General features: G+C 36.5%; 2 protein-coding genes across 3 annotated transcripts in view; both read right to left on the minus strand.

Annotated features, from left to right (window-relative positions):
* LOC129088606 (receptor-type tyrosine-protein phosphatase N2-like) overlaps positions 1–19,911 on the minus strand; it is a 194,209-nt gene extending 174,298 nt beyond the window's left edge. Inside the window, exons 1-2 of the mRNA XM_054595950.1 lie at positions 19,736–19,911; positions 7,384–7,434 (exon numbers count right to left, since the gene is read on the minus strand). Coding sequence (XP_054451925.1) covers positions 7,384–7,434; positions 19,736–19,841 — 157 coding nt within the window. The 5' untranslated portion in view covers positions 19,842–19,911. The remainder of the gene's footprint in view (positions 1–7,383; positions 7,435–19,735) is intronic.
* Positions 19,912–24,855: 4,944 nt separating this feature from the next.
* The window catches only part of esyt2a (extended synaptotagmin-like protein 2a), a 46,054-nt gene continuing 45,502 nt past the window's right edge, over positions 24,856–25,407 (minus strand). For both annotated transcript variants that reach the window (XM_054624215.1, XM_054624209.1), the window contains one exon: positions 24,856–25,067. In XM_054624215.1, coding sequence (XP_054480190.1) covers positions 25,022–25,067 — 46 coding nt within the window. In that variant the 3' untranslated portion in view covers positions 24,856–25,021. The remainder of the gene's footprint in view (positions 25,068–25,407) is intronic.

Consider the following 25,407-nt stretch of genomic DNA (forward strand, 5'->3'; position numbering starts at 1 on the left):
TGAGTAACTTTTGGTTACACATCATATGAACCGCTGAAGATACGTTGATTGGTTCAAACAACAACATTATTTACAATCCTCTGAAAGGTAAATGTTCCAGTATTCCACAAGGGAAAAGCTTAATTAGCAAAAGAACACAATTTTGTCCAGTAGAAGAGTTTGGTCTGCTTTCCCATCCCCTTAATCATCCCGCCCCTTCATTTACATTTTGTAAACCCTTGTGAGTGCCTTGTCCAGGTTGGGAATCACTGTTTTAGTAATCCTCTTGAGGAGCACATTGTTAAACATGCAACATATCCATCCTGCACCCCCACACAATGAGAAGAAACTCCGCTTAAAAACTCATGATAACTAAAACACAATTCCAACACCAAGCAGCTAAACAAGTACATAACAAAAGACAAGCTAAAGCAGCCAAAGAAGAGAAAAAATAAACTGGTGGCATTTTGTTTGTTTTAAAAATGTAATTACTCTTTTCTAAATGAACACAATATATTTGCTACATCATCAAGATTACGATCTTTTACATCAATCCGAAAAAACAGACGCAACCTAAAAGGAACAAGGAAAGATTCAACGCTTCAGAGCATAACACCTCCAGGCAGCAGTGAGACGGAGTGTGATTAGACCGAGTTCACCAGACTCCCAGAGACTGTCGATGCAAAACAACAGCAGGAAGCCAAACTTGATTGGGCTTTCTCCACATCTCTGATCCCCCCCCCGTCTGAAAACATTAGCGGAGCTCAGATAACCTCGGTGCCTCCCTGACGCAGCACCGCTGAGCAAACTCACACAGTGCAAATATGATCCATCACATCCCGCACAGATCCAGTCATTTCGGGGGTAAAACTCTAATTAATCCATTGCGAGGCTGAACGATCTTCAGGAAAACACACAGAGACAATGACTTCATGCTAAATCTGTTCCATTTAACTTAAAAAGGGACAGGAAATGATATACACCTGCTGCTAATTTTATCTAATATATGTTTATTTATCATATATATACAGTAGCACCACTCCTCAAGTCAAATCTGGGAGAACAAATACAACGACACAAAAACTACAATTCTGTACAAATGTAAAGTTTCTGCAAGAAAACAATGAGGTCTAACAGACAGTCATGTGTGAACCCACAAGATAAACAAACATCTGAGCTTAATCTGCACATTATACTGCTTTATCACACAATATTATATAGCATAGACAAGTAAAGCTAATATTCTATTTGCTTCAATGTACTAACTATCTCAAGCAATTTAAAGTCTCTACAGGGAGAATATCTTACAAAATTGAAATGATTTTGAACCAGTAGCTGCATGGGACGTGTTAAATCATAAATAATATCAAAGATGTCTTGTTTATTTAGCTATGGCGATGTTTTATTCTCTGAATGATTAAGCCGTTATTGGTTAATTAACTGTCAATATATTAAATAGGTATAGATTGATCAATGGAAAATTAATCCGCAACTATTTTGATAACTGCAGAATTATCTTAGTAATATTTAAAAGCAAATATATACCGAAAATGTGAAGGTTCCAACTACTCAAATGTGAGGATTTTGCTTTTATTTGTCATACATAATATATAGATTGATAGATAAATAGATATAGAGATAAAGTGAAGATGTTTAATTTTTTTTTAGGTTGGATGAAACAAGACATTTGATAAGTTCACCTTGGGCTGTGGGAAAGTAAGGTGGGCATTTCTTCACATTTTTTGACAGATTTTTATTGATAAAACAATAAGTCGATTGATATAGAAAGTAATCTGCAGATTTCGCGATAATTAAAATAACCGTTATATAGTTAAAACATGCAAAAATATAGGAAGAGTGAAAGTATAACTGACACGTGATTATAAGGAGTAATAAAGTTGACCCCAGCTCTAAATATGGAAACGCTCTGTCTGCTTATATGACACAATGAAGATTTCACCGATGGAGCGTCTTTCCACACAGCTGGCCGGCTCTTTCTCCCTTTATACCCAGACATGTCGGGGTTATATGGGCTTTAAAACAGAAAGTATCGCTCCCCACTGAATCCTGGATAAGTTTGGAGCATGATGTTATCACATTCGTTTAAGGAGGATTGTCAAAAAGCCCATTGAAAACATGGAATACATCTTCTTCTACCTTAAAATATCTTTTGTCTCTCTAGACATGACGTGACTTTTATGTAAGTGGTGTGAAGGTAATGATAGGAAGGAGAACATTTAGTTCTGAGTCTATATCGGTGTGGGTGGTTATGAAATGGCACAATGGCAGTAGTTGGTCTGGCATCACGGCGTCACACTGTACAGTGTACAATATACATGCTGATAAATGGCTACTTAAAATTATTTTGAAGCACGTGCACAATGCGCATCTTTGAAAAATGTAGTCAAAAAAAAAAGAGTTTTTTATGTTCTCTCACAGGGTGCATCAGCGACGGATTGCATTCAATCCTCGAAGCTTTAATTAACAACCATCATGAGCACTGGAGACACTCGCCCCCATTTTCTCATCAGTTTCATAATCTGTTATAGAGAATGATGCTGTTTTATTATGGCGGGAGCACAGAACAACAAGGCGTGAAGTTGGGACTCTGTTTCATTTCCTATTTGCTCACATGCTGTATCTAATGTGCTCTGCTGGGTATTTATAATTTAATTCAAGCAGTTGGCATGAGTGAAAATTGAAAATATGGGAAGCGAGACTGCTGGTCTAATTATTATAGTGTTTTATTTATTTGTTAATATTTTTCTGACTGATCTTAGACGCATAGGAGGTAACTGAATGTTAACTGTTAACTGTTAAATGTACTCCAGAGCAAAGTGAAATGGAAATGATACTCAGTTATGCTTCAGATCGTTTTTTATGAAGGAAACCTTCATATTTATGTGCATGGGCTTTAAACAGGTATGTGTATATTGATTAAACCAGAATAATAATGAGATGTAAACTTTACCATTTTGCTAAAAGCAAAGCTCAATACATTTTTAATACATTTAACCCAAAAGAAGCATATATAGTCTTTTTGTATTTAGGTAATTAATTCAGCTGTTAAAGATGGCTTCAACTCACTACAATAAAAATAAATGCCGTCAGGTTACAGGACTCTCCTTGTGGCCACGGCCTACATTAGTGATGTCATAACAGGTGTCAGCTATAGACTGTATACAAGAAGTGGACGTAGTTGCCGACTTATAGCCCATTGGTTTGTGGACTACGGTTTTAAAGCCTGGAGTTTAGGGTTTTGGCCGTCGCCATCTTGTTTTCTGGAACCGGAAGTGACAAAGAGGGTGGAGCTAAGTATAAGCGAACACTATAATTATGCGACCACATGTGTTATAATGTACTTTCATGAGCTGAGAACACACTGAGAAGAGCTGAAGTTCCAAGATGAAAAAATTGACAATGCTATGGTAGCGACCTGTCAATCACAGTAAGCCCCGCCCTATAGCATCCCCTGCTTTATGGTCTGTTTGACTCTAAATGGAGCATCATTTACTAAATGAACATCATGCTGTATTGAAGAAGACTTGAAACTAGAGATTGAGACCATAAACTCATGTTTACAATGTTTACTGAGGGAATAAATCAAGAGAGAAGTAGAGTCATTTTCTCATAGACTTCTATACAACCAGAGGAGTCGCCCCCTGATGGACAGGAGAGAGAATGCAGGTTTAAAAAGGTACTTAAACTTCAGTTTTAGGACAAATTTTCAGAGTCGCAAAAATGTTTTTTACCCACAGAGAGGAATGTGGCAGCATGTTGTTCTATGGGCTCCATGTTATTCAATGTTTTTTAGTGAAAGACAGTTTTAATTTGTCAAAAATATCCAGCCAAGTTATGTGTATTTTTTGAATAATATTGTTTGACCAAAAGTCAAGTGTAAAAAACATTTAAAATACTTCCAATAACAAGGTAAAATAACAACTTTCCTCCTTTTTGTTGTTGGACAGGAAAGCGACGGATAGAATGTCCTCAGCTGAACGAGATCAACATCACTTTTCTTTTTTTTCTGCCAACAGATTAAAGCCACCTACTGCAATCAGAGCTGCTGTGTGTCCTGATGGAGTCTGAGCTGCCAACCCCCATCACAACAGACTGGCATTGTGTTCGAGGGGCAGTTTGACAGCAGCTATTGAAGCAGGTCAGACACACGGTTGGCTGAGAACAATGGCTGGAGGTGGAGCCACCAAAGCTTTTCCCCCCACTGTGAGATCCAGCTGTCGGCACCGTCTCGCCTCACCTGGCTCTCTAGAGGGGAGCTTTTCATGCTCTTTGAAAGAGGTGGAGGACGAGTATATAGCTCCACCAAAGCAGCCTGCTCCAACAGTTTATTGGGTAAAAACAGCAGCATTCATGTGTGCAGCACCCACAACTCCAGTCAAATCAAGTTAGACCAGTATTGATTTGATGTTGGCAACCACTTTTTCAACCTGATCCAGTTGTGGTTTTTATCTCCCAACATCTGTTTGCTATTGCTGGCTACAGTAAATACTCGGTCCTGATTGGTTCACCCAGCCTGTCATACATTTCTTAACGTTTGGGAACACTCGCCCACATGTTTGAGGAGGTTATATGGCCGGACAACCTCCACCACAGATATTATATTATAATAAATAAGCCTGAATCCAAGCAGCAATTTCCGGTTCTGCCAAGTGAAGCTGATGAGGAAGCATCTTAAAACGTCTTCATTATTACTTACTAACTTATTCTTCCTCCACTTACATCAGCCATGTTTTCTAACAGAAACGGGCTCTTTGACCTTTAATTGTGATTTTTTTGCAGGACTGTTGAGTGGTCAGAATACACACTGACCAGTCACTGTGACTATTATAACAGTTAACGGGACTAGCTGATCCCAGAGCTGTGTGGGAGGACTAATGTAAGGAGCGCCGCTGCGTTTGTTGGACTGTTGTAGAAGAAAAAAACTGACATTTTCTTTCAACTCTGGCCGGACATTCACACTGTAGTGTTATATTGGTCATAGCTGAGGAACATAAAGCACCACAACTACTGAACTTTTTAATGACCTAGAAACAGAAGCAGAATGGTAATTTATATTATTTACTGCCCAAAAGGCAGTGAGGCAAAAAAACCAACAACCTCTCCTTCTGATAGCTGCTATCTAAGCACAGTTACTGAGGCATCATGAGGATAGATTAAAGTCTGTACAGTTGCAACTTTGCATTTTCTCTTGTTAGCATTTTTGCCCTTAATTTAAACAGGCGTCAGCTCGTTTTTTACTTCAGTTGTGATCAGTTCATCCAACCATATTAAAACTTTAAATAAATGGTTTGAAGTGAAGCTTTTCAGTATTTCACTAGAAAAGACATAAATGAAAGGAAAAAACAACAAAAAAAAAACCTACTTTCTTGTGCAGCAGAATTATGTTTTATCATTTTTTTGTATTCCGTTTCCTGTTTAGAAAGCTGTTTAGCTTTCAAACCCTTAAGATTTTACTTGTGACCCCTTCATGTGGTCCTGGCCCTATAAAAATATACATATACTGTATATATGAAGAGAAATCTAGCAGCAATCAAATACAACGAAAAAACGACCCAAATAAAAGCCTTTGAAACCTTTTTTTCCCTTTATCAAAGCAAAACAAGGTCACCTAAAGCAGTCACAACACAGATGGAGAGCCCGTCTGAGCTCGGCTATAAATAAAACTCACGGCTGACATCATGATTTTCTCACAGAACTAGACATGAGTGGTGTTTTTTTGGTTTTATTCACGCCTCCTCTGTCAGAATTAGATTGCAGACACACAGGGAACTAAGCTAATGAATCCTGAACAAACACACACTGCCTGAAGTAAACACACAAGTCAGGAAGCAGGTGAGAAACACAGTCGGTCAGCTGAGTACCCGACGGCACGGCCACCTGCACCTCCTAACGGACCATTCACTCGCTTAATTAGATTAAACAGCAGACTCTGGTATTCTGTTGTTATCTCTGTTGGCTCTCTGTCTTTGCTTTAAATCCTGCAGAGATGTTGAAGCCAGTAAAGCAATAAAACACAGAAAAACAAAAAGGTTAGAGCAGGAACTCTGGGGAGTAACCCGGTTATCAGTCGCCTGATCCAATGGAGTCACAGATAAAAGTGTTTTCCAGGACTCGGAAAAATACATGCTGATTATCTATCATGTTCTGAGCTTTTATGATTTCTGGGTTGATTCTCAGCAGGGGTTTCCTTTCTCTTGATGCCAGCAAGGCCGCAAGGGAACCGTAGCCGAGTTTGGCTTCATATTTATATGAGGTTCTGAGCGTGTAGTTACAGAACCCTGCAGTTTATTCTAAAGAGGTTAGTCTAATAATATTTCTGCTCACATGCACTCACGCTGATATGGAAAATGTCTCGCCTGTTCTAACTGCGATCATTAATACAGAAGAGGCTGAATGTTTTTGGCACTTTTGTTTTACGTTCAGCCGGTGATTACGCTGTGATCGGCCTTTAAACAAGCAGTGGTTTGGACTACAAACTAAAACTACAAGTTCAAGATCCAGTTCAGACAGAGGGAGGAGATCACAGCTATCCAGAAAAAATACTCCATACAAGAAAATGCCATCAGAAACAAACGTAAACTTTCAGCTATTGGTTTGTAGACGGTTTATAAGCCTTGAGTTCGGCATTTAGTTTTTTTCCAACCAGGAGTGACACGAGAGGGTGGATTAAAGTCCAACCGTACGCTGAGGACATTTATAGGCGAACAAAATGTGACATCTAACTTTCACAAACTGGAAATCACTGTGAAAGTGTTCAAGTTCTAAGACAAGACTGGACAACACCGTGGTAGCAACCTGTCAATCACTGAGTAGCCCCGCCCTAAAGCATCCCCTGCTTTATGGTCTGTTTGACTCTAAATGGAGCATCATTTACTAAATGAACATCATGCTGTATTGAAGAAGACTTGAAACTAGAGATTGAGACCATAAACTCATGTTTACAATGTTTACTGAGGGAATAAATCAAGAGAGAAGTAGAGTCATTTTCTCATAGACTTCTATACAACCAGAGGAGTCGCCCCCTGGTGGACAGGAGAGAGAATGCAGGTTTTAAGGAACTTCAGCATTGACTTCACTTTTTAGACCCAGAGGTTGCCACCTGGAATAACTTTGTTTCCTTTGGGGAACCTTTATTCTCATAAACCAGAGCATTTTACACACATGAACCCCTAATGTGAGGGCTTTAATGCTTATAAATGCCAAGACTTTATCGTTTATTTACCTGCGTTGCTGTCAGAGACGTGTTACAAACAGAATACCTGTACATGAATGAAGCTATTTTTTCAAACATACTGATCCGGATCTGGTTAAATATACTTAAATACTTCTAACTGGTGGAGTCAAACAAAGCTTTTAAAATGCGTTGTGTGTCAGACTTCTTACCGTTGACGCAGATCTCATATGGTGAACACAGCTCGTTCTCAAACAGGCAACCTGTTTGCAGAGAAACACAAAAACAACACATGGTTTAGCAGGTTGACACGTAACCAGCTGAAACAGACATTTCCTGTCAAAAAAAATTACAAGAAATATTAGTTAGAAAATCTTCTGTTGGTCTAACCAACATGAAGGTTTGACCACTGCATCACAGAGACAAGAGCTCTGCTGAAAACCGTGAGAGGAAAGGACGACAGTTGTTAGAAGCAGGTGCAAGTCATTTGCAGTAAATGTGCTTCCTGCAGCTGCTTCAAAATAAAAGCCCTCCAGTGAAAAGAACTGATGATGTCTGATTGAGGCTCCAGATGAAGGTCGCTGAAGGTTTGTTTGTGTTTAACAGAGTGTACGCTTTGGTGTCAGTCTCCTCCTGCTGCTAATATTACTACTAGAATACTTCTACTACTACTACTACAACTTTATCTACTATCGTATTTCTACAACTGCTTCTACATCTTCTGGCCCTCCACTAATCAAACTAATACCACTATTTATACTTATACCACCACTACTACTACTACTACTATATGAATACTGCTACAATTACTATTGCCACAACTACTAATCTACTACTTCAACTCCTACAGCATCTACTAACTTCTACTGCGGATACTATTCCTACTACTACTACTACTACTACTACTGTATCTATTATACTATTTCTATGGCTACTACTACATCTTCTGGCCTACATCTACTCAAACTACTAGTGATCTACTAGTACTCCTACATCTACTAATCTATACTACTCCTACTACTCCTAAGACTACTACAACTACTGCTTATCTACCACTACTACTCATACTGCTATATGGATACTGCTACAACTACTATTCCTACTACTCTAACCACTACTACTACTACTACTACTACTACATCTACGAATCTACTTCTAATACTCCTACTATGACTACTACTACTACTTTTACCATTTCTACTCCTACATCTGTACTACTGCATCTACTTCTACTACAACTAATACTCCAAATACATAAATAATGTACTTCTATCACTAAAACTACTACTTCTACTAAGACTACTACGGTATCTACTTAACTGCTACTTCTACTGCCATTAGAACTACTACCGTATGTTTACAGCTTTACTTCAATTAGCACTTATTCTACTGCTATTAGGCGACGACTACAACTTCCACCATTTCTGCAGATGTTTGACTTCTGCCAATATACAAGTACCACGTTTACTTTGTACTAGAAGAAATACCACAAGGACTGCTACTACAGATGCTTTTTCTTAATATTCTGGCATTAATAAAGACACACACAAACACACACACAAACACACACTAGGTAAATTCTCCAGGGACTGTAACAGGCGGGGAGCCAGAGCGCTGGCTTGGCTGAAATTAGCAGAAAACGACGGGATGCTGTAACCATGGCAACGCTCGCATGTCGCCGAGTGCTTTCTCTGCCTTCCAGTAATTACTCCACCCTCATCCCCCTCCACATTTATTCTGGGTGTTTCTCGTTTGTGCTTTCATACGTTTCTGTTGAACATAAATGATATTTGTTCAGAAACACATTCACCACAGAAACATATTTTGGTCACCAAACATCAGCAGTAATTGCAGAGCGGTGCAGAGATCATTATTCATCCACATCCAATGTTCTGTTACAAACACGCTTCTGCAGCCTTCAGGAGGCAACTATTCTTATTGTTGCTGCTTACTCTTCCTCCCTGCAGGAATGATGGAGTCGTTTTATTGAAGAATAGCCGCTAACGAAGACCTGCTAGTTCAATGATAAACACATTTGTCCTTTAAATTCTTCACAATAAAAGTCCCCTGTTGTGTGGTTATTTAAAAGGCAGCCGTATTAGGAAATATTTTGTTTTCATCAGTAGTTATCTACTATAACTATCCATCATCCTATTTCTACAACTGCTACTACATCTTATGGCCTTCTACTCAAACTACTACTAATCTACCACTACTTCTACTATAACTACGACTAATCTACCACTACTCCTCCTACTAATACTACCCTATGAATACTGCTACAACAACTACTGCTACATCTACTAATCTACTACTTTGACTCCTACCGCATCTCCTACCTTCTACTGCGACTACTATTCCTACTGCTTGTACTACTACAACTCTATCTACTATACTACAACTGCTACTACATCTTATGGCCTACCTCTTCTCCAACTAATACTAATCTACCATTACTACTCCTACCAATACTATCATATGAATACTGCTACAACAACTACTACTAACACTCCTACTGATACTGCTATATAGGAATACTGCTACAACTACTACGTATACACTACTTCAACTCTTACCGCATCTACTAACTTCTACTACTATTTCCTACTTCTTGTACTACTACAACTGTATCCATTATACTACTTTTACGGCTACTACTACATCTTATGGCCTACCTCTACTGATCTACTACTAGAATGATGTAATAGAATAGCAGATGTAGCGGTAGCTGTATAAGTATACTACAGTAGGTATGCTACATCTGCTATTCTATACTACTCCGATGACTACTACTAATACTGCTACAAGTACTAATACACTCTATTGTCCTGGCGCGATGACTCAAAGGCTTCCATCCTGACTTTGTACTCAAAATCCACCCAGACCTCCACAGATATTAAGGTGATAAATTGTCTTCCTTGTGTTCCAAAAGTCACTTTACTCTCTTATATAATCACAGAAAGTTGTGCCACCAAAGTTTAGATTGAAAAACAAATTAAAAAAAACATGAATCATGAACACACTTTGCCTCCGACCGAAATAAACTTTCACTTTTGAGATCTGACTTTGTGTTTCAAGCTCTGAGCTCTGTCTCTCAACCTCACGTCGGTTTACCCAGAATGCAGTTCGTCTCTAACAAAAGACATAACCAGAGTGAAGTCATTTGCTACAAGCTTGTGTCATGTTTACCCGGATATTCATTATGCGTCTGTTTTGGTGTAATTAAAAAAGGGAGAATCACCCGGGGCGTTGTGTGTTTACATCTCTGTTTCCAGCAGCCTTGTTAAAAACAGAAACATGTAACACAAAGAAACGCTGCCTACAAAGAGTCAGAGCTTCATTACTGCAGCTTCAGGGCCGAAAACAGCAATAACAAGAGGGAAAAACAAAATGCTGTACACACATTTTGGGCAAATAATTGTTTCCTGACAGTAAAATATTCAATTATTTCTAACTTAATCACATCTAATAAAATAAAAATAAAAATGTTGTTTAAGTGAAGCTATCAAAGCAGGATTAGTTTATCTTTTAATTAAACCATGTATGCATATTTTAGAGATATGATAAGGTTCTATTTTATTATTACTCATACCTGTATAATAAGTTTTACAATCCATAAAATGCTATTTTTTCAAGAATTGCCTTTTAGTGCAGCCAAAAAAATGACATACCCCCAAGAAGAATTCAAAAATAAAAGATTGTTTCAATACAAAAAAATGCAATTACACAGGCTCAACCATGTTTTTGTTTTTTTAAAGCCTTTGTTTTGTTTTTCATTTGTACTTGTATGCTTTGATTATGTATGCATGTTACAAAAAGCGATATAAGGATCATAAATAGACAGCTGTGGTGCGTTGTTGAACCCTTATAAGCTAACAAACACCCCTCTTGGCCCAGGTAACTATATAAATACAAATACTGATTATTATAACAATTATAGATAATAAACTATAAGTTCTAATTAAGTTTTAGGTGCAAATAAGGAGCCAAAGTACCTTAAAAACACTTGACTGTGACCCCCCCAAAGAAAAAAAATCAAGAGCCGTGTTTTAAAGAGGATTGAAGTAAAAGTAAGATATAAGTATTCTTCTTTCATGTCACGTCTAGATAATTCTTTTCTCCAGCCGGTTAGAAGTGGAGGATATGGAAGATGACTTTGCGTTGCTACTTTTGGACTTTTGCTGCCACCCTGAGCTCTCTGCTCTCTGCTCTCTGCTCTCATCACTCCGCGGCAGCAGAGTGTGAAATAGGTCGCGCCAAAGCCGGCGATGCAGAATTTAAATCCAACTTCACCCCCTTGTGAGCAAAGAGCAGCGTCCAGACTGTGGCCCTTTAATGCCTCCTGGCAGGGCCAATACAAGCCACGCTCACCGACAAGAGAGGAAAATACATTTCCCAGGATGCCATCTGTCTGTTTGTATCAGACACCTGCTGCTCCTTAGGGAGAAGGCCAATGATTCGACTCAGGAAAGGTCACCTTGAAACATAAAAGCCAATTATTTAATTGGCCAAATAAACTTTTTATTCATCCATGAGGAGATTAAATGATAAATGACTCGCATCATAATCATTTATATAACCCAGAATACAGTTTTACTTGTGTTTGTATACATTAAAAAAGGTCAAAAGATATGCACCCTTAAAAAATATATAAATATATATATATATTATCCACATTCAGAAGTTTTTTTCACCAAATTCCTGAATTTTTGGGTGAGAAAACCACTTTAATCTATTAAATCACTACATGAACAAAGCCAATGCTTATGTTGTGATTATATAGCAGTAAATGGTCTATAAAAGGTTACCTCAGAGAAATATATCAACACGACTGAAATAAATCCCCAAAAAGTGAATTCAAATTGTTCAAATCATGAATGCAAACTTTAACTGTAGGTTATCTAGCTAACAAATAAACTTAAACTGTATGAGTTCAGTTTGTTAAACATGATGACTTTCTCTTGGTTAATGCTTCGTTTTGAAAGGAGTAAAGCTTTAAGGATAAGTACTTTATGTTTTCTGGAGTGTAATCTTTCCCAAATCAGACAGAACAGAGCCGCTAACGTTATGATATAGAATACAGGAATTCATTCCTTTAACGTTTGCTTCTGTTTTTTGGGTTCTGGAGTGGAGAATAAAAGCCATAACTCTCAAACAGTACCATATGATATTGATTGTTATTACTGTACTTTTTGGTGCATATTTATTATATTATGTATTTTACTTTTGCAGGATCATTATGCTCTATTTTTAGCCTAAATCAAAGCTTGACTTTTACAGTTTGATACTTTCTTTTTCTCAGTTTATTAATGAGCATCTCTAGCCGACTAAATATTGCTCTTACTATCGCCCCCATGCACTAAAACAGTCAACCAATCCGTTTAAATAAAAGGTCTCTTTCTCTGGTTTAAAACAAACAACGTGAATCATTTTCCTTCAGCATGGAGCTCTAACCTTCTCCTTCACACAATGTTATCTCTGTCGGCCGTTGTTTACATCTCTGGAAAGCTGATAAGTTCGGGGTCGCAGACTGAAGGAAAGAAATGACCCGAGCCTTTTAAAAAGCTTTCCCCTCGTCTTTGTTCTTCTAATTTTAGCTCATCTAAAAAAAAAAGAAAAGCCCTGACTTTTTTTGCTTCCCATGGCTGATCAGAGAGGGCTTCCCTAATTGGCCGTCTATCTTTATGTGACACATGTTTTCTGTGACTTCAATATGATTATAAAATGACAGCAGTCCTATTTGTTGGGGCCTCAGCTCAGAGACATGATCAGTCACCACGACAACATGCCACCTGACTATTTAGACAAACACGAAAAAAAGAGGGATTTGGAAGCAAAAGGCAGCATTTGATCGTATTTATTCAGCCGCAGCAGAGCGGAGGAAATCCATTTCTCAATTAGGGAGGCGTGTGCGAACAGCCCGGCTTAAATTGGCGGTAATCCCTCTTCGTCTCCACCCCCTCCTCCGTCTCCTGCTGCAACAAAGCGACCTCCTCCGTCGTCCTTTTTCATCCCTTTTCCTCTCATCCTCCCTCACTTCCTGTCTTCCGCTGATTGTTCAAAGCCGAGGCATTGATCCATCCATCTGGTCCAATGAAGCAGCGGCGCTTTGTACTCGGAGATCTCTTTTACTGAAGCTCTCTGGATGCGTAAATACGGAGAGAACTGTTTTGATGGTTATGTTTTTATGGCGCTACACTAAAGCTCTTGTAGTTCATGTTGTGGGCGTGAGTCATTAGAACTTGGCTTAAAGACTTTTGCCTGAAAAATACACTTTCATAGAAACATTTTAAGCTTGAAAAGACACCATTTGAAAGTAAAACCAGAAGGGAGTGCAACTAAAATTATGGTAATAATCCTTCATAAATGTAACCTTCTGAGACTCGCTGACATTACTGTATTAACCCTCTGAACCCCCAAAACCCGCCGGTGGGATGGAAGAGCATGTTTTCTCTAAACAATCGCCAAAACTACACTTTTTATCCTAACGTCAACCTAGTCATAATTGTCAGATTTTCCTCTTTCAAACTCTTAGAACCTATCGTGTGACGAACATTGCCCTCAGAAAACACAACTGAATCTAAGCTAAAAATATTCTATCAAAAAACATTTTATTACACATGTCTCATTCCAAATTTCTCCCCAGAAGAATCCTGTAAAAACATTAAATTATGAGCTCCTCAGCGCAACTAGGAAACCATGAATGATTTGGCTTCAGTGTAACTTCGACTGAACTGCAGGCTGATGAACACAGAGCAGAGAGAAGAAGCTGTAAATAGAGGTTGTAAAAATGTGAATAACTTAATATATTTAGCATGTATTGCCTCCAGAGAAAAATTATGAGAAAAAAAAAAAGGCCTTGAAACTGCTTTGGGTTCATAAGGGAGGCTGTAGCGGACTCAGTCAGAAGACACTGGTATCAAATGAAACTTGACGACCTAATGGAGCCATTTCTACCAGGCTACTATGTTGGGAAGCGATGGGTTGAGTCCCGCCCCTTCCAGCTGATCACCATGGGACTTTATTTTGGAAAATAAAATATGTACATTGGTCAACGGCGTGAGACAAATAATGAATTAATCCCATTTGAGCAAGTCAAGAAAGTCAGATTTTGTTGTTAAACCATTGACATAAAAGATAGTGAATATATTAGAGTGACGTCTCTCTCTGAAGCTACGATGCCTTTGTGTTTAGTGCACCAGGAGTTTCTAAAACCAACACAAGGTCTCACTTGTTCTTTCTCTTCCCGGCTGATAAAAAACCGCTGCTACTTTTACTTAAATACAAGTTCTTAGTACTTCTTCCACCACTTGACATTTGTTTCCAGACTGAGGTCATTGGTAACTTCTTATGATGCGACTTTCAAAAGACACTAAACACACAAAAAAAAGTCATTTAAATCAGTTTGCTACTCATGTTCAAATTATCGATCGGTGATGAATTGATCGGTTAAAAACAAAACTCAGACAAACAACCTGTTTGAGAGAAAACATTTCTGCGTTTAGAACCGATGTGGTTTCACCTGAGCGCTGAGAAACCAGAACAGGAGGAGACATCAATCAACACAGCAGCAAACAGCAGCTTTCCATCACGCTTTCACGTTCTGCACTCAAGAAGCATTGATCCAGATTGATCACAGTCATGTCGAGTCAATGCAGCCAAATGATCAATGAAGCAAAACACCAACCGATGTGACGCCAGTTCAGCTACAGCCGAGCTTCACCACAGGAAGCTGAATCCTGAATAATCTTCAGCTTTTCTGATCCTCCTGAGAAGATCTACTTTAATCTGTCTAGGATTTCCATTATCACAGAAAAAAAGAAATCCCTTCAGCTGTTAAAATCAGTCAAAATGAAGGATTTGTATTGCTGGAAATGTTTTGATAGCGACAACAAGATATCTGAGTTTCAGTATTGATACCAAACCCCACTCTTCTACAACGACGACAGATATGAGATGAATCGGGAACATAAATTATTCCATTTTGTAGCTAAATAAATTGGAAAACTTATCAAAAAAAGTAAAAGATACAATATGGGACATCATTTTTTGAAGAGTAAAGGAACTACACATCCCATAAACCATTGGGAATGATGATCGCCGCCTTTGGAAACTCCTCAAAAACGTTCAAACTAACCGATTTATGATGAAAACTGATTTAGAAACTGCTTATCTCTCAACTAAAATGTTTTCAGAAACACATCTCGGTCAACTTTTTTCATAATATCATATAAAAAGGTTTTAGCCGTTTGGGTACGCTTAACATTTCCATGGTAACAGAGATCTCCACCCATCAGAGACTAGTGTAGTACTTCATCCATCATGGATAAAACATGAAGCAATCATCTCAAAAATCTCAAAGCTTGTGGTAAATCTACCTCGGATGGTTAAGACATTATGGCTAATAATCAAAACCATCAATTCAGAATATGAATGAGGAAGAGTTGAGAAAGAGGATGACATTTGGTATTCAAAAAAAAGAAGCAGTTAACATGATGGGATGTTTGACTAAAAGTGGAATGGTAAAGCTCCGATGCTCTCATAAACCTCCGTCACATCACAGTTACAGTGACCTCAGCAGCTCCAACCAACCAATCAGCACGGATAAAATGTTAATGAGCGTTGCCGCGGCTACCGTGAGGCCTCACCGGGCGAGAAGCAGCGGTGACCTTCTCCGGGTCCAGGTTAATGATTAGGAGAACTGAGTCTGTACAAATCCCAGGAGGAGGAATCTAACTCACAGAGAGGCTTTTTAATGAAAACACACTGAAATCACTGCAAAGACAAAAACAGAGACAGCAGCTGATGAGACCCGACAGAACCACAGAAGTGACTCATCAATTAGACATTTAAATCGTTTTCTGATGCATAATATGTGAAGCCTGACGTCAATACAGTCATTACTGTTAAATACGCACAAGAATAAACAGCATCCGGCTGAAACATCCTTTTTTAAATTAGAGGGTTATGAAACATACCAGAAAGAAAAATCCTGCATTCAAAGGATCAGCAGTATAATGTAAAACAATATAGTATTAAACGTGAAAGTACTTGTCGTGAAGAACGGCTGATGCATTCAAATGAAACTCATAAACACTTCAATTATGTCAAAAAATAATCATGAATTTCCAATAATTGTTTATATATATCTATAAAATTATAGAAAAGGTTTTATGTTTTCATATAACAAATAAGATATTTTACCTGTGAAATGTCTGAAATTACATAATGTGTGAAATATTAAAATAAACATTTAAATTGTGTTTTTATGCAACAAGCAACAATATCACTTGTAACTGTTTGAGCTCCAGATGTTTCTATAATATTCATTAACATTAAATCTAACAAAATATAACAGAAGGTTCACTCTCAACATGAAATGAGAAACATGCAGAATGGAAACTGTTGACAATAAACACAAAAACAAGCCTTCTCTCTGCAGCATCGCAGCGTTTCACGTCGATCAGAGAAGTCAAAGAGTCGAAAGTGAAACGCTTCATTAAACGAAGCATCAACTACGACACCAGTAATCATTAAAAGTTAAAACGTCACTGTGACAAACTCGTCAACCAGAGCTTTAAGACGTAAAGGTTTGTTGTTTTGAAGATAAAGGTTAAACTGTTTGTTCGCGTTATAGTGAAGTTTTGGTTCTACAATTTACTCTACTTCCCATTTCTAATTTCTGATCCACTGTTTCCAATGAGGATGACATTTGCAAGATCCCAACTCTAAAGCTAAGTTTTTCTTTGCCAAATGTGGAAAAATAAATCACAGCAGCACATTTAAGAGGCTGAAACCAATTTTTGGGGGGTATTTTCACCTTTAAAAAAAGACAAATTTTGCTTCTTTCTTAGGAAATACAGAAGTTTTACTGATTCAGGCCTCTAAATATAATATAGATACGATCCGAGAGGAGAACTATTTACTATTATCTTTGTTTTCAAGCATGCAACCTGCAGGTAGAAGCGTCCAGGAGAATTGACGTCATATTAGAGATTGTTGGGGGTAAATTAATAAAGTTTACAGTCCGTTGTGTGCATCACTGAGGTCTCAACACATTTGAAAAGCTGATTTTTTAAATATATATATATATCGACAGAAACAGAAACTAGCCGGTGAACAAAGTAAAACACTTAGCAGCTAAAAAGACATATTTCAGGTGGTGGAGACCAAAAACAGAGCTAAAAGAGAGCGAATATTACATTCATCAGGTGACAAAAACACAAACACTTCTTCATGTTGCTGCTGGGTGAGTAAATAAGCAACTGCTAACAAGTTTATCTCATCAACTTACATAAAAAGTGATGAAATCGATGTTTTTGTAATTTCAGCTTCGCCCATGTGTTCAAACAAATCGGTGACTGGATGTTCGCAGTCTTCTTCTCTGCTTTTATTGACGTGTTGCTAAACTTGTTGGCACATTAACGCCACCAACTGTCCATCAGTGGAACAGCATAAAACCAACACAGTGGTTAAAAAACGTAATTGAGAATTAGCAAACTAAATATTTAATACGTTTAGATATATTTACATTTTAGGCATTTTATTATTACTTCAAATAATACTTTTTTTGTATTTTCTCTCCTGTTGACCAGGTTTGTATCAAAAGACGAGAAATAAGAAATACATTTGGTCTAATATTTGTTTTATAATTAGGGAAATATTGCATTAGTTTGAGCTCTGACATCCTGTTTACATCATGCAGTACACAGGTCCAGTCCAAGAGATGGCGAAAACTTATAATAGGTATTTTTTGTATTTATGTTTTATGGACTATTGCAAATATACGACTATAAATGTCTTTTTAGCATTCAGTCAAGACAATATTTTCCATTTCGTTCATAGAAGACTGAGAAATGTGTATGAAAAAAGAAAATTGCAAAAATGTACAATAAACTGAGGCATCCTGTGGGTTGTTTTTTCAGGATTAGTAAAGTCATTTAAACCATATACGTCAATAAAAGAACATGTAGATAAACCTTTTATGGGACGTAAAGTGTAAGCTAAGGATAAATGGAGGCTGAGCGCTGCAGCTCGATGCTCTCTGTCGTTTTGCTTTCCGTCTCCTCCACTGAGTCTGTCCTGTGGCTGCCATGCTCTCTGAATGCTGGTTATGTAATCGAAGGAGAGAGGATGAGGAGGAAGAGGAGGAAGAGGAGGGTCTGCACACACACACACACACACACACACACACACACACACACACACACACACACACACACACACACACAATTCACAAAACCAGTTTCCTCCTCCTCCTCATCACCATCTTCTACAATCATCTCTGCATCAGTCATCCTGCAGGCTGCACATCTCAAATCAGTGGGAAGATATTACATATCAGCTATTTATAGAAATGAGTATCTCCAGACTACACACAAACACACACACACACACACACACACACACACACACACACACACACACACACACACACACATTTATATTTCCGATCAATAGCTTCCTCCGTCAGGAGCACAGTGCTGGGAGTGAATATAAAGCTCATTTTTCATTGGTTTGCATTGATGTTATCACAGATTTTCTTTCTTGTTTACAAGCGAGTGAACACAGACCCAACACTGTCTGTTTTTACTTTAATATATATTTGATACTGTTATATACTCTATTCTGTTATTTATTGTATATTGTATCATTTATTCATTTCTATGCATTTAGTTATTGCTTGTATTAATTATATCATCAATCAAAATGTTTCTATATTCATTATTATTATTTGTATTTCATTATTTTTATGATTATTTCATACATATTTATTTTCTGTCTTTATTTACTTTTGTTATTACATTTGTTTACTTGAATCTTTATTGTAATCAAGTATTACATTTTGTATTATTTATTTATTTCAATCACATTTTGTTAAAGTCCACTTTAGTTTCTGAATTTTATTCAGAAATCTAGTAATTATATTGAATCTTATACATTTTCTTATCTCTCTTTCTATTTATGAATTACTTCAAATAATTTATTTAATATTTTTTAAATAAAACATAAACACTATTTATTTAGTATTTTTTTTCATAATTTGATTATTTCATTTGCATTTCAAAATAATGCTTGTGAAATATTAAAATAAACATGATTATTCTATTTGCATTTCAAAATAAGATTTCTAACAAAGAAAAAAAAAGAAAATACTTTTTTTTTTTGTATTTACATTTCTAATAGTTTATATATATTTATATATTTAAATTACTCTTACAATTAGTCCTAATTAACAGATGACAGCCTTCTTAATGAAACATGTCTATTCTCCTCCTCGGTGCGCAGCAGCTCCTCTTTTATTTCTATTATTCCAAATGGACTCTGGTTTATTTGCACTGGTTTATTCCTCTGAAAACACACAAACACAGGGTCACTGTGTTTCTGTGTTTCTGTGTTTCTGTGTTTCTGTGTTTTTTCTTTCCAGTCTGTAACAGCTGCGTTGATACAATATTAACACAGATCAGAAACAGAATTATTCTCTGCAGAAACATGGCTGCAGGACTGGAGATGGTTTCAGATGCAGCTTAATTAATAAAATAATGATCCTGTAATTCAACTCACCGATTCTCCTGTCTGCAGAAGCAGGGAAGCAGCTCAGGGAATGGAGGAGGAGGAGGAGGAGGAAGAGGAGGTGATGGCGGAGGAAGGAAAAAGCCAAAGGATGCATGTCTATTCTGGTTTTTATTATTTTTCTATGAGGTGTTAAAAGGCCATTTTTTATCCAGTGAGGTTTGGTTTGTCTTCCTTGCCCGCTCAGAGAGCCTCCTATGCGGCCGGAGGAGCAGAGGATGGATGGAGGAGGAGGAGGAGGAGGAGGAGGAGGAGGAGGAGAGACTGGAGAGGGATGCAGGGCGTTTTCTGCTGCTGGAGAGAGATCGAGCTCTCTCACAAGCAGCAAGCTGGAGTCCAGACAGGGGCAGTAAAATGACATTTATGGTGGGAAATTTCAAAATAAAAGGGTTGATGACTGCTGTGACCTTTACATTACATTACATGACATTACATTACATTACATTACAGTACATTACAGTCATTTAACAGACGCTTTTATCCAAAGAGACTTATAATAAGTGTATTCAACATAGGTGTTCAAGAGAACTACTAGTCACCAGAAGTCATAAGTGCATCTCCTTTCTTAAACAAGCATCTTAAAGCATAAACCAGAGCAAAAGTACAGAAACAAACTAATACGAATACAATAAGTGCAACAAACTAATATGAATACAATAAGTGCAACAAACTAATATGAATACAATAAGTGCAACAAACTAATAGTACAAATATAAGTGCAATAAACTAATACGAATACAATAAGTGCAACAAACTAATATGAATACAATAAGTGCAATAAACTAATACGAATACAATAAGTGCAACAAACTAATATGAATACAATAAGTGCAACAAACTAATATGAATACAATAATGCAATAAAAATGAAAACAATAAGTGCAACAAACTAATATGAATACAATAAGTGTTAAGCTTTCAATGCTATGGAGAAATTAAATGAAAATGGCCAAAATGTAAAGAAATAAAAAACTTGATTTGAGTGCATGTTTCTCATTTCATGTTGAGAGTGAACCTTCTGTTATTATATTTCTGTCAGATTTAATGTTAATGAATATTATAGACAGATTATAGAAACATCTGGAGCTTAAACAGTTACAAGTTGTTTGTTGCATAAAAACACAATTTGAATGTTTATTTTAATATTTCACAAGGGAGATATTGAGTTGATTCAAGCAGCAACAGCAACCATCACAAAGTGAACATAATAATAAATAAATAAATACAAAACATAAATAAGTCATACATTAATGTTTTAAATATTTTTTATATGTTCTGACTTTGTTTTTATATCTCATTTGTTTTCCCACAAAATGTTTATTTCTTGTGGGGTTTTTTTAAAAAACACAGTAATGTTACAGCTTAAATTAAATACTTTTTTTAAAATTTATATTTCATTCAATTTATGTGATTCAGTATTTGAGTATTTGTGGTAATACACAGAAAATATATCATTTTTTATTATTAAATAATGATTTTACACATTCATTTCAGAGACCAAATTTCCTTGAGCTCTGTTTATGATCAAACTTACCATTCCTTAAACATGCATGTGCAAACATTACTACATGGTGGGATGTACCAGTTTGTTTTTTTTCTTGCATCTGTACACACCAACCAGCCTTATAAACCTTTACTCTGAAAGGCCAACTCACTCCAGATCCGGATTTATTCTATTTCAGACACTTGACGGATTCTCCACTCTCACTCAGTGCTGCATTCAGGTGCTGTGGGAAAACACAGACTCAGAGTTGAAGGCAGGTGAATGAGTGATGATGAAAAAAAAAATCAACTGTCTGACTTAAGGCTGCTAAAGTTTGGATTAAAATGCCCTCTAATGGTATTTAAATGTCTATCGACTGAATATGTATATTAATTAATAATTCTGAATATTAAAGAAAAACAGGTCATTTGAGGAAATGGTGAAACTTTATTAAGACTTTTTGGTGTTTTTCTTGTTTAAAGTGTTGACTCTCCAAGCAGCAGGTGAAAGATCTGATCCTTTATTGGCTTTATTTGTTAAATCCACCTTAAACATGAGGATCTTTAAAGTCCATAAACCTGTAGTGTTGCTTTACATTATAGTGTATGGCCTTTATATTTAAAGAAACACATCTACACAGGCGGTCTGCAGTTTTAGAGTCCAATTTCCTACTTTTTTACGACCAAAATATACAAAAATTGCATTCACAGCTTTTTTTTTAAAGAACTTTTAACCAACATGAGATAATTTCCTTTCACTGAAGGTGGCAACTTCCCGTTCTGCCGACTTAAAGCTAATGTGGAAGTATTTTAAAACCTGCATTCTCTCTCCTGTCCACCAGGGGGCGACTCCTCTGGTTGTATAGAAGTCTATGAGAAAATGACTCTACTTCTCTCTTGATTTATTCCCTCAGTAAACATTGTAAACATGAGTTTATGGTCTCAATCTCTAGTTTCAAGTCTTCTTCAATACAGCATGATGTTCATTTAGTAAATGATGGTTCTATTAATCACATAAAAAACAGTCAGAGGCCTCGGTGCCGTACAGCTTCGTGCTGCGTTAGAACTCTTTATTTGCTTTAAAAGACATTTAGGAGACACGGACACTGATGAAGCTCTTCTGAACGGGTTCTCTTTACACACACATGAATATTTCTGGGTCGTGTGAATCTTAAGGCACAAGATAAATTAAGAAGACGGAGGAAAAAAAAATGAAACCGCCTTTCTCAAATCTAATGGCTTACAGACAAACTGTTTCATTCCTACAAAATAAAATACAGGACCAGACAAAAGAGCTGAAAAACACAAATAAAAATCGTTAAAGACATTAAATGCAGAAGTACACAAGAATACAGTTTACATACATGTGTGTAAAATACTTTCTTGACGTGAACACAAACAAGGCAAAAAAAAGCATTTTGAAGGTCAAAGGTCACACCGGCTTCCTCTGCATTAAACACAAGAAGGCTGCTCTTTGGCTATGACATTTATTAAACATTTTTATAAGCATTTATTGAACGTGTTTGATACCAATAACTATGTTTGCTATGTATTTGTCAATGATATAAATCCCTTCTGAGGTGCTGCAAAGTCTAAGCAGTGTTGAATATGATGAAAACATTAAAAGAAAAAGGTAAATGTTAGAATAAACAGCAACATGTTAACAAGTTAAGACTAACAGTTGATTCATAAACAAAGTTTTAACAGCTCTAGATGGTCGCAGTGGAAATGATCGTATTTACCAAAAGTGCAATTATTTGGAAATGTTCAATTATACATTTATTTTCAAATTTTTAAAGCCACAATTTGTAGATTTTTTTGTGTGATTAAACTATATATGTGATTAAACTATATATTTTTAATTATTATTATTATTTTTTTGTTTTTTTTGGTAGAAACCAAAGTGAAAACTGGTGCAATCTTTGTGATTCTTTCAGATATTTCATCCGTGTTTTTTGTTCAGGTGTGTAAACCGTTAATTGGTTAATTGGTAAAAACCTTCTAAAAAACAACTCACATGTTAAATTCAGTATATTAACATTCATTTCCACAGCACTTGTTCCTCTCTCTGTCACTAATACTGTCCTCACTCACTGATTCCTTCCTGCTTTAATTCACATTAAAATATTACCAATAAAGGGAAAAGCTTAAAAAGGCTTTTAATGTGAAACATTGGCAGGAATTGTTGAATTTTTCTGACGTTGCTTTACGTTGATTAAGTATGAGTGAGTATGACATGACTATTAATAATAATCATATACATTATCATTATTGTTATGGTTGTCACGGGTGTTTTCTTAATGTTACCACTAGAGGGCGCTAACGAGGATCATTATATAAACTCCTATAATAGCGGCTTTAGATAAACGAATAAAAAATATGGTTGATAATTTATTGATTTCATTTTAAATACTGTTTGATATGATGAATTATGTTAAAAAGAATATTTCAACATTTTGGCAAATATATCTATTTTCTTTTTATTACAAATAGTTGGATGAGTAGTTCGAGACCTCTTTGTCTATTAAATATAAAGCCAGCGGCTCTAGATTAGCCTAGCTTAGCATAAAGACTGGAAACAAGGGGAAACAGCTAGCGTGCAACCACCAGCAGCTCCCAAATGTATACTTTAGATTGTAATTCATACAAATTAAACATAAAACATATAAGGTATAAATCTGTGAGCTATAGATGCTGGTCGGTAGTTTTGTTACTTTAACACAGAGCCAGGCTAGCTGTTTCCCCCCGTTTCCAGTCTTTATGCTAAGCTAAGCTAACCGTCTCCTGGCTGTAGCCTCATATTTAACAGGGTGAGTTCTTCTCATCTAACTTTCAACCAAAATGTTAAACTATTCTTCTAAAAAAAGGTTACTCATATTATTTCAACAATTTTGCATGTTTTAATTAAAAATATATTAAATTTCAGATAAGAAATTTAGGCAATTGTTAAATTGCAACTAAGAAAAAAATGGATCGCCAACTGAAAAAAACAAACAAAAAAAGAAAACAGATGTGCAAATATTCAGTTTAAAAAACAAACAGGTAACACTTAACGCCGGCCTTATTTCAGCTTAACAACAGGTGTATTAACCGATGGAAAAGAACTAAACAAACTAAAAACAATATTTGTTTCGTTAACTTGGTCATTACACATGTTATTACAGCGGAATAAAACCAGAGTGAAGCTGCGTTACAAAAAAAAAAAAAAAAAAACCCACGGTGGCGAAGAAATGAAACACTTCTCGTCTCTTTGGTTGCGACCGCCGCCCTGCTCTCTTTCAGAAACCTTAGTCCAGAATGTTTTTCATTTTTAAAAAAGAATTAACAAATCAAATATCATAAAATGACAAAACAATCATTTGGCCAAATAAGTGACTGCAGCTCTCTTCTCTTCTCTTTTAGCTCTGCATCATCGTTAATATTTACAAACTTGTACATCGTCGTTCTTTACTGAAACTCAACAGCAAAAAAAACTAAAAACAGATTGTCTTCCACTACAGCTGTTATAGTTCCTCCTATAAAAATGGAATATAATATTTCCACAGCAGTACATTATGTAATATATATATATATATATATATATATATATATATATATATATATATATATATAGTATTCTACACTCCCTTTAGTCTACCAGCCTTTCTCTTCTTAAAGGGGAGGTTTGCCTTGCGACTGATGTGATTAGATGAATGTCAAAGCTGCTTTTCTGTTGTACACACAGACCTAAGTTGAAGAGATATGAAGATGATAGTGAAGATGAAGATGATGGTGATGAAGATATGTGTTTACTGTCTATAGCTGGTGAGGCTTCGTCTGGCCGTCTTCACTCAGCTCAAACCTGCAGGAGGAGAAAAAAGGGTTTAGATTCATGGCTTTTCCTTCAACCGACTCTGAAATTCGATGTTGTTGAGTTCTTAACGAGGGAGTTTAAGCAAACATAAGTAATATTCAAGGTATTTAAAAAATATTTAGGCAACGAAACTTCTCGGTTAATTTAGGAAAAAACATCCTGGGTTGGGCTAAAATAATAACATCACCACGTTATGTAACGGTCGTAACAATGTAACTAGTTTAAATAAATAAAAAACGCCCTCATCGCACTCTTAAGTAACGCTACACAACACACCTACAAATGTATCTTTAAAAGCCTAAAGCGAATGTTTACTTTTGGTTCCACA

The sequence above is a fragment of the Anoplopoma fimbria genome, chromosome 3, assembly GCF_027596085.1.
Source record: "Anoplopoma fimbria isolate UVic2021 breed Golden Eagle Sablefish chromosome 3, Afim_UVic_2022, whole genome shotgun sequence".
NCBI classification, from domain to species: Eukaryota; Metazoa; Chordata; class Actinopteri; order Perciformes; family Anoplopomatidae; genus Anoplopoma; species Anoplopoma fimbria.